Below are 13,812 nucleotides of genomic sequence, written 5' to 3' on the forward strand. Positions count from 1 at the left end.
GAGTATAAAAAAGCTGAACTCATAGAAACAGAGTAAAATAGTAGTTACCAGAGGCTGAGGCAGGGAGAAATTAGGGAAATGTTGGTCAAAGGCCTACAATTTCAGTTAGACAGGAGGAATAGGTTCAAGAGACCTACTTATACATCATGGTGACTGTAGTTAATAACAGTATGTTATATGTTTGAAAATTGCTAAGACAGTGGATTTTATGTGTTCTCACCACAAAAAAAGGTAAGTATGTGAGGTAATGTAAATGTTAAATAGCTTAATTTAGCCATTCCACAATGAATACATATATCTAAACATCATGTTGTACACCATAAAGATGTATAATTTTTACTTGTCAATTAAAAAAAGAAGTAATTATAACTTAAATAAATGTGTTGCAAGAACCAAGAGTTAACCTATTAGCTTTCAGAAAAGTGCAGTGGACAAGAAAAGAGACTTCTGGTTAATTTTGCAGGAGTAGGCACAACTAAATTATGGCGGCACATAATATTCTGAATTTCTGAAGCTATGCCAGCTTCTATCAGTGTTACTACTGAAAGGTGACTATATTAAATAATAATAAAAAAGAACATCGATGTGTTTTTAATTTGCCGCCATCAATAATTGAATAAATTTATTTGCACTATGAGAGATTCAACAGTGCACTTTCTTGGCAATTTATGATCATGCAAAATTTTAAGAGGGTTTCACAGAATATGTGTGTTTACTATACTAATAGGCAAAATAACCAAAATACACATATAATCATTTGAATGTATGTATTTTTAGTAGGATATTTTACAAGTTATACATCGTCTATAATTTTAATAATGCAAACATGCATTCTTTTTGAGAGAAGGAAAAACGATCTAGTTGCTAAGGTATGTGTAATTCTTCAGTATGTTTGTGAAATCCAGAAAAAGAGGTCAACAAAAATTATACTTATTTTTAAAATATTACTAATTCAAATAAAATCACTTTGTATTGCCATTTTCCCCATTGATTTCTTTTTGACATTTAATCACAAGATACTCTGTGAGAGATGTAAAATTTTATACAAACATTCACTGTTTACCTGAAAGGTCAATCACTATACAAACATCCACTGTTTACTTGAAAGGTCAATCACTTTTTCAATAAAGACTTTTTCTAGATCTCATACTCAATTTATTTGTGTTTTTCTAGAATCTGTTAAGTTTTTTATATTTAATCTCATCACCCACTTGAAAACTGCTTTTACTTTTGGTATAAGGTATGGCTCCGATATAACTTCTCCCTGCTATCCTAAAACACAGATTTAAGAGTTGAAGATTTTCCCCATGGCTTTGCTACTGTATCTATACCTATATTAAATATATATATTTGTAAATAATGTAGGCTTTTAGAGAAACAATCTATGATTCTAGCTATCAGTATAATGTTTTCCAACAGAAAAGCTAATTCCCCGTTTTAATCTTCCCTTTGATGATTGTCTTTCTCTCCAGGTATTCAGCAACTTCCCTCAACTCACCTATTGGTCTTATTTCTTAAACTAGTTTAGACCTTCATTTGCACTGGCCTATGATACATCTCTACACACATTTTTAATAGCACTTGAACACCACCATAGGTACCTATATGATAACCCTTTATTGCAGTTTATAGTTTATCATCTATTATTGATAGTAATGATAAAAATTGTAAGTTTTATATTCCCAGGAGTATCTACAACAATGCCTTGGACATAAAATGAGTTCAAAATATTTATCAATAATATCAAATAAAGTATTCTTCACAGGTCACTTTGTAAAATCAAAACAGATGAAACCCTTTTCACAAAGCAACTCTGAGAAAACAAAATCATGTTGAGTAAAAGTCAACCCTGGTAAGAAACATAATTGTGATTGTGAGGTATAACTGCATTCAGAAACTTAAGGGAAAAATTAACCCTGGGCAGTAATGCTTGTGGAAATATATTTCGTGCAGAATAGAGCAGAAACATATAGGATTCGTATAAGCATATATGCTTGTTATTTCCCTGACTTTAATCTCATTTAATAAAATTCATTAAAAAACATCTTTAGCATAGAATTCAAGGACTCTCCTTTTACATTAAATTGTTTTCTCTTTTACATTAAATTTAATAATAATTTTTCATCACAAATTGGAATGCAGCCAGTTTTCACATTAGCTGGAAAATCTGTGCAAATAATAATTGAAAATTGAAAATTCCAAATTTTATGCACACACAGAAATATCACATCGCAAAAAAAGAGAAAATTACTATTTCAGTTAAGGAGAATTGAACAATAGCACTGAGATTAAATTTAAAAATTTTTGTTTGCTAAAATATATACATAGGCAAAACTGAAATATTGCCTAAAATACCTATTAAAAGTCCTAAAACTAAAAAAAACAAGTATTGGGAAATCACAAACATAAAATTAGATAAGACTTCATAGAGCAAGTATGCATTACCAGCTCAGGGTTAGACGGCCATACTGGTGATGCCTTCTTAATGCATATCCCCATTAAATTTCTCCAAAAGAAAGTCTGGCATCTAATAATATTTGAAATAAAATACGTGCATGCGTAAAAGACTTACAAAGGTTAGTAGTTGAATATAAATGCATACAAACATTATCTGAAACACTGCAGAGAAAGTTAAGAAAAGAAATAATGCAGATGAAAACAAAAACAAAAAAACCTTGGAGCTCCAAAAAGAGTGAAGCTGGTCCCGAAGTGCTGGCTTGACTGTCTGAAAGTTTATAAAAACAAAACCCACTGATTGAACAGCTTCTCATGTGACAGAAATACAAATATCAACATAACTTTATTAATAAAATACTTCAATTCCTTTACAATGAGTTCAAAGGACCTCAAATTTTTACCTTCAAGCTTGGTGTTTGGGTCTGATCAACTGTAAATCTCATTAGAATATTGAACTGAAGATCATTTGGAAAAGATTCTCTGAAATAAAAATACAGCAAAACAAAACAAAAAATTAAGTCAGCAAGTAGGCATGTAGCAGCAAAAGACTATGCTTAACATCAAAACATATTCAAATAGCAAGCATGATGCAGTATCTATATGTGGTATAGTATATAATAAAAGCATTCCCAGAAGAACATGAACATTTGAATTTATGCCCAGTACAGGGTTAAAAAGTAACATTACAATAAATAGTAGTCTATCTTGTCTCAACTACAGATTTAATCAGAAAAACATATTCAGCAAAAAGTTCAATAGTTTTAGAAATGTTTCCCCATACCTAAAATCTGAATTCTAGACTCACCTCAACTTAGTAAATGGATATTTGAAATAAGTCACTTCAACAATCTACATAAGAAAGTAGAAATATATCATTGGCTCAAAATCTTCTGAAAAGAGATTTTGAATATTTAAATGCATAATAAAACATCCTTTAAAATGTAGAAAATACTTTTATTTACATTAGATCAAATAAAATCTTCAACCTTACTTTGCAGATACAGCTTAATTAAAATAAAACACCACCTTGAATTATTCAACTAATATTAATAAAAATTTTACAAAAGAAATGCAGGGTTTGACCTAAAGAACAATGTTGCATTAAATATACAATGCGAATGGGCATAATGAACAATTTTCAAATGGAGCACAAGCAGTCTAAATTGTTTGAAAGGACTCAAGAAATGTGAATTTTTAATATAGGGACTAAATATTCCTAATCACTATCAAGTAAACTTGAAATATACGAAAAAAATTTTACCTTGTAACATCAAGGGCTTTCTGAACTTTTGCCTGAACAGATCCAAGCAAATCAGCACCCATTTTTTTTAGTAGCTGTGTCAGCAGTACAAACAACCAATCTTGAAGATCATCTTTGTGGACTTGTATGAAATCCACTAGAGTCTCCAAAAACATGCTGAACACCTAAAGTTGATAAAGGGGAGAAGAGGGGAGAAAAAGAAGGAAATATTGATCTCTATGCTCAATTTAAAACTGAAATAGAAAGGAATACAGGATTCAGAGGCACAGCGATTGGCAGCCAAGCGGAAAAACAATCTCTCTTGCTTTTCATTGGACTCTGTGATACAAGAGTACATCTGAACCGTTATCCAACTTCTGCAGAAGTTCGACAATTAGCTATTCCATGCAGCATCACTTGGTAAAGAAAGTTTGGCCATAATGGCTGGCACACCTAATGTTATCAATGACACCACAGCTTAAACTGAAATCCACCCTATCTAAAATTGAGGAAAAGGAACTACATATAGCCTCACTGACTCTCAGCATTTTAGAAGAGTGGCATTGAGTAAAACCAGAGGATGACCATACTGACAGCTACCTTACAAGTATAAAATTTATCTGGCATAATGAGGTAATTAGAGAATCCTCAGATTTCTCAAAATGACAATTGTCATAAATATTTTGGTATGAGATATATTATTTACTAAAACTGCCTCAAAAGTAATTTTTAATGATCTGAGATAACTATAGCTGTATCTTAAAACAAACAAACAAACAAACAAAAAACCACAAAAAACAAGTCCAGGGTAAATGTCTACATCTAAATTTTAGTGATTTAAAAAAAGGTCCTAGATGGCATGCTATTAGTCTCCATTTCTATTGATGGATCTTATATTTGATTCCAATATTAATCTACTGGTTTTAAAAATTTTATGAGATGAAAAAAATTTTTTACAATGAAGGGAAGCTAATGTTCATAAATGATGTATCACATTAAAATACTTCTGAAAAGTGACCTATAATAAGATTATATCTTTACCAGAAATTCAATACCATACTGGAAAATTTATTTCTAGGTACAAAGGAAAAATGTCTTAAGACTGTCAACCAGGCTATATTATGAGACATGCTATATATTATGAGACAAATTATAATCACAGTAGATAAAAACTATAGTTTTAAAAATAGTTAATAACCTCAAAAAGTAACTATGCTAATTTGGGAATTTAGGCTTTTGCTTTCAATGTATATTTCTTGAATTCCGCTTATACTGTTATAGATGAACTGTTTTTAGCTCTTATGTTAGAAATGAAGGATTTTCTCTATCAGAAGTATAACTTAGCTTTAACATTTGAATCTGAGTTAAAAATAAAAAATATATTTTAGTTATTTGCTTAAGATATTCTATATTTGTAAAAGCAGAAACTACGAATACTTTAAATTTTTTAGTACTCTCTGGTCTGCTTTCTAGTACTCTCTGAAGCAGGCAGTGTCTGCTTCAACACTGTTCTTACTCACAACGTAAATTCCTTTACTTTCTATCCCAATCCTCTTCCAACCACCCTCAAACTTGGCTCCTCTTAGATTCCAAACTTGGCTGACTGCTTCATTTAAACTGTCTCTGGTTCTCTCCTTGGTGCCCAGAATATTGTTAAGAAACTTCACTAGACCTAGTCTATGACAAGTGCATTTATTTAATGTGGTACTCACTTTTACTGCTACCTGGAAAATCTGTCCAGCAGTGTGCTGGAGTCAGCTTGTACCTGTCTCAAGAGTCTATTGTTAAATATTCAGGAATTTTGTGAGGTGGTGGGTAAGCCTGAAATCAGCTGTGGTTTAGAAGTATTTATACCTCAGAATTAGGCAAACACTACAAACCAGGCCTTTCTGACTCTCCCCCAAAGCTGGTTTACTAGAACCCGACTCTCTTATTCTTTGGTTTACTTTCGCCCTTGTTTCAGCTCCTGCTTGTGCTCCTGAAGATTCCAACTTTAAGCTTTCCTATATGAAAATCCATTCTGAAAATCATAGACATTAGAATGCCTAAGTTGACTCTCCTATTTTATGGATGAGGAAACAGAGAAAATTAAGAGACTTGCCCAATGTTTCACAGCTGGTCAATGACTAGGCTGGGACTTGAAGCGAAGTCACTTGGTTTTCAGTTGTGTTCTACCCATTCTATTACTAGATGACTCACCTAATTTACTTTACTTTCATTCAAAATGAAATTCTTCATTGACTTTCTGCTCAATTTGATTTCCTCTACACTTATCCTTCTAATAATCATTTCTCCAAGAAAAAACTGATTTTATTAATTTTTAAGGCTAATCTTTCTATTCTATATTATTGTTCTCTAAAGTATGGTCTCCTCTACTATCTTTACTGTTATTTTCTACCAAAATCCTTTGCTTATCCATGCAGATATCATCCCAAGAATTTCTCTTTCAGCTTCCATCCTAACCAATTATCTTCTAATTGTGATGTGTAATGGCTTTTTCACAAGTTTAGTATGTTTGGCCATTCTGTAGCTTGACACTGCTTTCCTCTTATTGTTTCATTCCTTTCTGGTTGCCAGGAATTCACCTTTTGCATCCTAAATGTCTTCATCCTGATTCTCTTTTCATCATAAGTGTGACCTCTTTGACAAGGTCTCTCTGGTCTACACTATGAAGCCCGAGAATCTCCAGAATAGCTCTCTTTTGGCCTCCCGAAAATTTGTTTATCATACTATCATTATAAGCACTAAAATTTTCTGACCTCAGGTCCGAATTTCTGTAGTAGCCTGTCTTTAGTCTTTACATTTCTTGCATACCAGGGGTCAGCAAACCATTTCTGTAACAGGCCAGATAGTAAATATCCTAGGGCTTTGCAAACCAAGCAATCTCTATTGCAACTACTCAGCTTTGCCCTTGCAGCACAGCCATAGAGATCACATGAGCAAATGATCATGGCTGTGCTCCAATATAACTTTATTTACAAAAAAGGCAGCAGGGCAGATTTGGGCTGGAATTTGACAACTCAGGTGTCTTTTTTCACCATTAGACTGTGATATCACTCTTTTGACAGAAACAAAATCCCTTAATGCTCCATCATTGTCTATAAGATAATGTCTCAAACCCTTAGACAAGATTCTAACTACAAACTGATCTTGGACTATCTGGCAACATACACCCTTTATCCCTAGACACATCTCACTTACCTCCCTGATTTCCTACCACACCGCTACTCCATTCATTTACACACAGTATGTGACGCCCTACAAAATTTCCACTCAAATCCCAGCCAAGAAGCTTCTTGGACTATTTTAGATAATAGCCACCGATTTTCCCAACTGGGAACTCATAGTGGTGCTAGCTATTTATGGTGCTATTTAACTTTTTCTGTAGTTATATTATCTTCCCATCTGGAACACATACCACTTGAGAATAAGGAGTACATCTTTATACAGTCTTATATCACCAATTAGAGCCAAGCTCAAAGTTATCAGAGACTGAGGACCAAATAAAAAGTTGTTCACTGAATGTAAGAATTTCCTCTTAAGTAAAAATTTATCCCAAATTGGTAACCAAGCTTTTTTCCTCAATTAAAGAGGGAAGACCTTTCCTTCATTCTAGCCAAGATTAACTTCTTTTTATTTCCTGTAAACTTTCTGGCATCTCCTACTTCTTTTTCTGGACTCATGCTACCATTTCCAGGAGGCCCTTTCTTCTCATGCTGACATATCCAAAGCTTATGTTCCTCCTGTCAAGATTCAAAATGAAATTTTCCTCAAGAAGATTTCTCTAAGTATCCTAAGTAGAAATTTCATTTGGTTAGATAAAATGTGAATAGATGAATAAAAATGTAGACATGCTATTTGTTATACTCTACATATAGAACTGTACTATTATCTTTTGAAAATACTATATCCTATCAATGGTACTTACTAAATGATCATATATATATATGTACAGTTGACCCCTGAACAACATGAATTTAAACTGTGTGGATCCACTTATATGTGGACTTTATTTCACGTCTGCCACCCCTGAAAAAGCAAGACCAATCCCTCTTCTTCTTCCTCCTCTGCCTAAGGATGAAGATCTTTATGATGATTCACTTCTAATTAATGAATAGTAAATATATTTTCTTAATAACATTTTCTTTTCTCTAGCTGACTTTATTGTAAGAATACAGTATATAATATATATAACATACAAAATATCTGTTAATTGACTGTTTATGTTATCGGTAAGATTATATACCATTCTTACCTTATCTGTGATTAAAGAAAATGGTAAGTGGATATGCTAATATAATTCTAGAATAATATTGGGGATAAACTTTTTATTTCAGAAGAGAAAGGTGAGAATCATTGCTCCATAATCTACTCTGTTTGCTTTTATGGAATGACATTAATAGAATATTAGAAAGTACACATGGGGAGGTAGGGGCTAAATTTTTTTTAGTAATTGTGACACTTGGGAATCATTTAAAAATAATTCAGTGGGAACAACCTTAAATGGAATCAACTTACAATCCCACATATCTCACAACAGTAATTTGTTGGAAAAGAATTAAATATTTAAGCTATTACAATTGAGGCAGCCTTTTCTTAAACTCCCTTATATCTTAGGTGTGCCAGTCATCAAATACAGAACAGAAGAACATAATCAAATTAGATTAATTAGTAGATTAAAAAGCACATCTCCAAACAGAATGACAGTTTGCATAACTGCAAATAGCATTTCGTGGATTGCAAAGGGTCCAACACTGCATGAACTCTTTGGGAGAGAAAAATAGAGAAAAAGGGTTAATTTCACAGTCATGCAGTAAAGTTAGGTTTCCAACAAATATTGAACCAACTTACTCTCTATTGAGAGTTCCAACACAGGGGACAGCATGCAAAAAGAAAAAAAGAAAAAAAAGAAAAACACACAAATTAGTCTCCATCAATGTAAAGTTCCTGTATGGAAGAAAAACACTTAGAAAATAAAAGTGACAAATGTTTTTCAAAATTTTATGATAAACTCAAAAGTTTTTAAAACAAAGAATTAAATGAATAGCATGGGAGAAGAGTATATGGTTTTCGAGTGTTTCTCTTTCACTTCTTTGCCAAGGAAATTAAAAAACTAAAAACAAAAACCATTCTTTTCCAAACCCTACTATCCTTGAGGCTCAACTTCTGGAAAGGACCGAAGAATAACAGACACTAACTCCCATTTCTGAATACGGCCAACGTTTGGTTCTAAAGCACTGTATAGTATCTAGCATTTTCCCCCCTTTCTTTTTTTCTATCTTTTCTCCTCTCAGAAGCAATACTTTCACAAGTTACATTATTTCTGTAAAGGTTTGGAACAATTACTACTGTTTGGAGGCAAAAAGTAACTATTTATACAGTTTTTTATTTTTCCCCAGGTAAGATGTGTGTTATGGTCTCCTGATCCAACAACTGTGGGCAGCTGAACTGCCTAGATCACTTGTCAGAAGACCAGATGTGAGCTTCTAAGTAGGGTATTCAATTATGCCCCCTTTTAGTAGCCACAGATTAAATTCCCACCCTTGCTGTCCAAAGCTTAAGAGAGCATGATTCAAGAAGTAGGGTTAAAAAGACAATAAAATGCCAATTCAAAACATGCATCTCAGTGAAGGTACCACTTTTCAAAGAGTTCGTTCAAATGACAGAAACACATGGGATAGCTTTTGGCATCTGACACTGCTTACATTTGAGGAGAAAAAAATGGGTCCAGAGCAGTCAAAATAAAAATCCGCTTTGCCTAAAAAACATAAGGAGGAAATATTCTGGGGGCTGGAGAAGATGGTCCTAGATGAAAAGATACGGGCTGCTGCTCACAACCCGGTTCTCTAAGTGTCTTGATTCAGCTGGGGACAACAGGTAGTCTCAACCATGTTCGGCAAAAGTGACAACTTCCACTTATCAAGGAAGCCACCTACCATCCAGAAGCTGCTAACTTAGAGACTGAAATGCTGACTCTAACCTAAAAGGATGTAGGAAAATCCACTCAACCAATGGTCATGGTATGAAGTGTCTCCCATCTAGGAGCAAGGTTTTTTTTTTTGTTTTTTTTTTATTTCAGCATATTATGGGGGTACAGATGTTTAGGTTACGTATGTTGCCCTTGCCCCCCCCACAAGTCTGAGTTTCAAATATGTCCATCCTTTGGGTGGTGCGCATTGCACTCTTTGTGTATGCAAATACCCATCCCCTCCTCCCTCCTCCCCCCTCCCCGCTAGGAGCAAGGTTTTATATAGTTTCTGCCCTATGAGCTTTCAGGATAGTTAAGGGTATAGATAAATGACTACAGTTCAGAGTGGAGATCTAATACAGGCTTTAGGAAGAAGTGCTATCCAAGCAGGGGCCCAAGGATGCTGAGTTGAGGAAGATAGGGAAGTATCCCTGATAGTATATTTCAAGGCTATAAGGAAAAGTGCACGGCACAGTAGGGTAAATTAACGTAATTCAGGCTGGGTTGAGAGTGAGGAGGGAATAACAAGCAAATATGATAGGCTTTGTTTGGACATTTTCTTGAGGGAAATGAGCAATTACTGAAGGATGAGCTAGTAGAGAAGCTCTACCGTTTAGAAAGATTAATCAAGGAAGCAGTGTAGAAAAGAATTTAGGGATGGAAGGTGGGGAGGGGGTACGGCAGGCAAAAGACTGTTGTGTCCTCAATTAGCAATGAGAATGGAGAGATATTCAGAAGGTTGAATCAATAGAATGGAGTGTAGTTTCTAAAATAATGCCAAAATTCTTCACTGGAGCAACCAAGGGATGGTTGTATCATCTAACAAGATAAGCAATGCAGGAGCAAGAGTAGTTTTGAAGCTGACAATAACTAATAGGCATGTGACCATTTAAGTTAAGTGCAGGAGAAAAATACAGGCTGGAAATACACATTTGGGAGCCTTTAGGATAAAGTGGGTAACTGAAGGTTCAAGATAAGATACAGAGTAAAAGAAGAGGGCCTAGGGCAAGACTCTATACAGCATCAACATTAGGAAAACAAGCAAAGAGATGGGTGTCTGAAGAGTGAAATAAATGGCATAAGGAAGACTGGATTAGGCACCACAGAAGAGAAAACACACCTTTCCTCCTCTCCCACACCACATTGCTTAAAATGACATAAAAGGCACAATGAATAAACTCACAACAAAACTGAAAAACAAAATAAGGAAATCAGTCAGTAAATTGGGATGTATGAGAAATTCATGGACAACCAAGCAGATGAGACCATATTAGCAGAAGATACGTATTTATGTATCTAATAACACAGCTGCAAGATGAGACCTCCTTCCAACTCAACAGGAGGGCAGGTAGTAAGAATGAATGGGTTTATGTGTAGTTAGGCTTGCTGGGTGGAGGCAAGAAATGGAGCTCCTGCTTGACAGCTTCTATATTCTCGGTTAACTAAGAGGCTAGGACATATGCTGGGGCGTGAGATAGGTGGGGAGGCAAACAGGGCTGGAGTTTTGAGGAGAGAGAATATCTGACACAGTCTCCATGGAGGAGAGAACAGAAAACTAAGAAGAGGAGGATTACCAGGCAGCACTAAGCACTTAGACAAAAATCACAAATCAGATACACAGACTGGCAGGAAAAGGTAGGGCTGTGTGATTTCACCCAGCAGGGGCCAATACATTGTTTCTCTTCAATAGTCCTAAGCTTCAACCACCTGAATGTAAGTTTCTATTATAGTGTCAATGACAAAGCGTTGATCAAATAAAACAGGCATCAGCAAACTACAGCCTGCAAGCTCAGACAAGTTTTTATAATTTTAAATGGTTTTAAAAACAATCAAAGGACTATTTAGTGACACATAAAAATTATATGAACATTTACATTCATATGTACCATATTGTTAGGGAAATTTCCATGCATACTAGGGGAATTTCTGTGCTGATTCTACTTAAAACCACAAAGCAGCAAAAGTAGACACTGACACCTGTCAGCCTTGCAAGCTAAAATCATAGAGCAGTTGAGCAAAGGTGAACAAAACTGCAAGCCTGCCATGATTATATTTGTTATAAGCCTGCTATGATTATAATACTTGTTGTAAGCCTGTCATGATTATAATATTTGTTATAAGCCTATCATGATTCTAATGTTTGTTATAAGCCTATCATAATTCTACTACTTATAAGAATTACTGTTTATTGGATAAGTTTTAAATCTTTTTGCTAATTGGTTAATCATTTATACTTGTGTGTGATTTGTTAAGAGTAACCCCCCCAAAAAGTATAAAACCTGACAAAAACCCGGAAGAGGTGCTCAGAATTTGGAGACAAGTCTCCTCTGGGCCTGCCGGCAAATAAAACTTTCTGACCCTCCAACTCTCTGCGTGCCGCTCGGTTATTCCCCTGGGACCGGTTACTGACACTTGCTGTAACAATACTGGATTTAAATCTTTAGCTGGATTTTAGTTTATGTACAAAGTGGGATTTTAATATAGTTAAGTAGTATCAAAAGTAATGTTCATAAATAAAGTTTTATTGCAACCCACCCACACTGATTTGTTTATATGTTATCTGTTATGGAAAACTTTGTGTTATAAGAACAGAACTGAGTAGCTGGGACAGAGACCATTATGGCCTGCAAAGCCACATTATTCACAGAAAATAATGGCTGACTGCTAATATAGAACAAACTTGCATTTGTAAAGAAAAAAATCAAAAAGAATTACTTGATCAGGAAGATGGAACTACTGGAATTTTATAAAAATACACTAAAAAGTGAGGGGCATATCTGCTATTTTAACACTACCAGAATACAAAGCAAAAACTCAAATCAAACACATTTTAAACTCAGCACCGTATGGCGACATGTCCAATTTATTCTTAATGAATTAATCATTGGCAGAACCTCTAATGAGCAATCACCAAACAAAAGCCAAACAAAACCAAAAATCTTCCCATTACATTATCTTCATTGAACTTACTAAAAAACCAAAAAACAAACCAACCAAACAAAACCAGATAAGTCAATAAGAACTTATGTTGTTATAAAGGCCCTAAGAAGAAAAATCAAAAAGTCACTTTTCTGATTCAACTTTAGGGAGAATTGTAACTGGCTGTCCACATCTATAGGGAAGACCAAACATTTGTGCTCAGTTAAGTTCCTTTATCAATGTCAAACTTGGCTTTTCTAGTTGATCTTTTAAAAAATGTTTCTGTTTATTACTGCATAGATCTGGCATCCAACCAAATTGCATTACTGCCCTAACAAAAAGTCAAAAACTGTGATCTTATATGTTCCAGTAGTGAAGAGTTATTGAAGATGCTTAATAACTACATTTTTCAAAGTTGAATGGACTATTAATTAAAATGTCATTTAATGAAGCAAGCTCACCTAAATAACTGTCTTGTCTTTTGGCTTATATTGCTAACTAAAAATGTCAAAAGTTAGTTTGTTCAGAATTTATAGAAATTTTGCATTAAAGCAAGACCTCTGGGTGTAATCAGTGGTAGCAATATCAATATAAAATGGTATGGTTATCTACACATTCAATTTAAAAGTTAGAAACTTAAAAAAATTTTAGTAAACAAACTGCTTACCAAATATATTTTCATCTTTGTCTTTTAATAGGATCTTTTATCCTCAGATGAAATAAATACACTTTCTGACAGAGAATAATCTTTGAAAAATATCATTTTAAAGTATGAGCAATTTATTTAAATTATGTCTATATCCCACTGGATTTAAATCTTTAGTTGGATTTATGTATAAAATGGAATTGTAATATTTTTAAATAGTGTTGTAAGTAATGAAAATACTGAAAGTAGAAAAAAAATAAGAAGGAAATGATGTGTGACAATAAAGTGAAGACAATAAAACAAACAAACAAAAAAACAGTAAAGTGAAGTTCATTGATAATTTTCTTATAATTTCCTTGCCACATCTCCCTCTCACTTAGGTTAGAAAGTCTCCTGTAGACACTTGGTGTCCTAAAGGAAGATACTTAATGTTTCGTTATTATCAAACACATTGCTGGAAACAGAATAAATGACCACATTTTTATAACAGTACTATGCATCAAGGTAAACCAAAATTTCACAGTAAACATGCAGATTATGGAAAGTACTTAATTAAATACACTTTAATTAACATTAAAAATT

General features: G+C 33.9%; 1 protein-coding gene across 1 annotated transcript in view; it reads right to left on the reverse strand.

Annotated features, from left to right (window-relative positions):
* The window catches only part of CLASP2 (cytoplasmic linker associated protein 2), a 196,750-nt gene that overhangs the window by 43,861 nt on the left and 139,077 nt on the right, over positions 1-13,812 (reverse strand). Inside the window, exons 27-29 of the mRNA XM_012646884.1 lie at positions 12,032-12,034; positions 3,719-3,882; positions 2,859-2,937 (exon numbers count right to left, since the gene is read on the reverse strand). Coding sequence (XP_012502338.1) covers positions 2,859-2,937; positions 3,719-3,882; positions 12,032-12,034 — 246 coding nt within the window. The remainder of the gene's footprint in view (positions 1-2,858; positions 2,938-3,718; positions 3,883-12,031; positions 12,035-13,812) is intronic.

The sequence above is a fragment of the Propithecus coquereli genome, unplaced genomic scaffold (genome assembly GCF_000956105.1).
Source record: "Propithecus coquereli isolate 6110/MARCELLA unplaced genomic scaffold, Pcoq_1.0 Scaffold251, whole genome shotgun sequence".
NCBI lineage: Eukaryota > Metazoa > Chordata > Mammalia > Primates > Indriidae > Propithecus > Propithecus coquereli.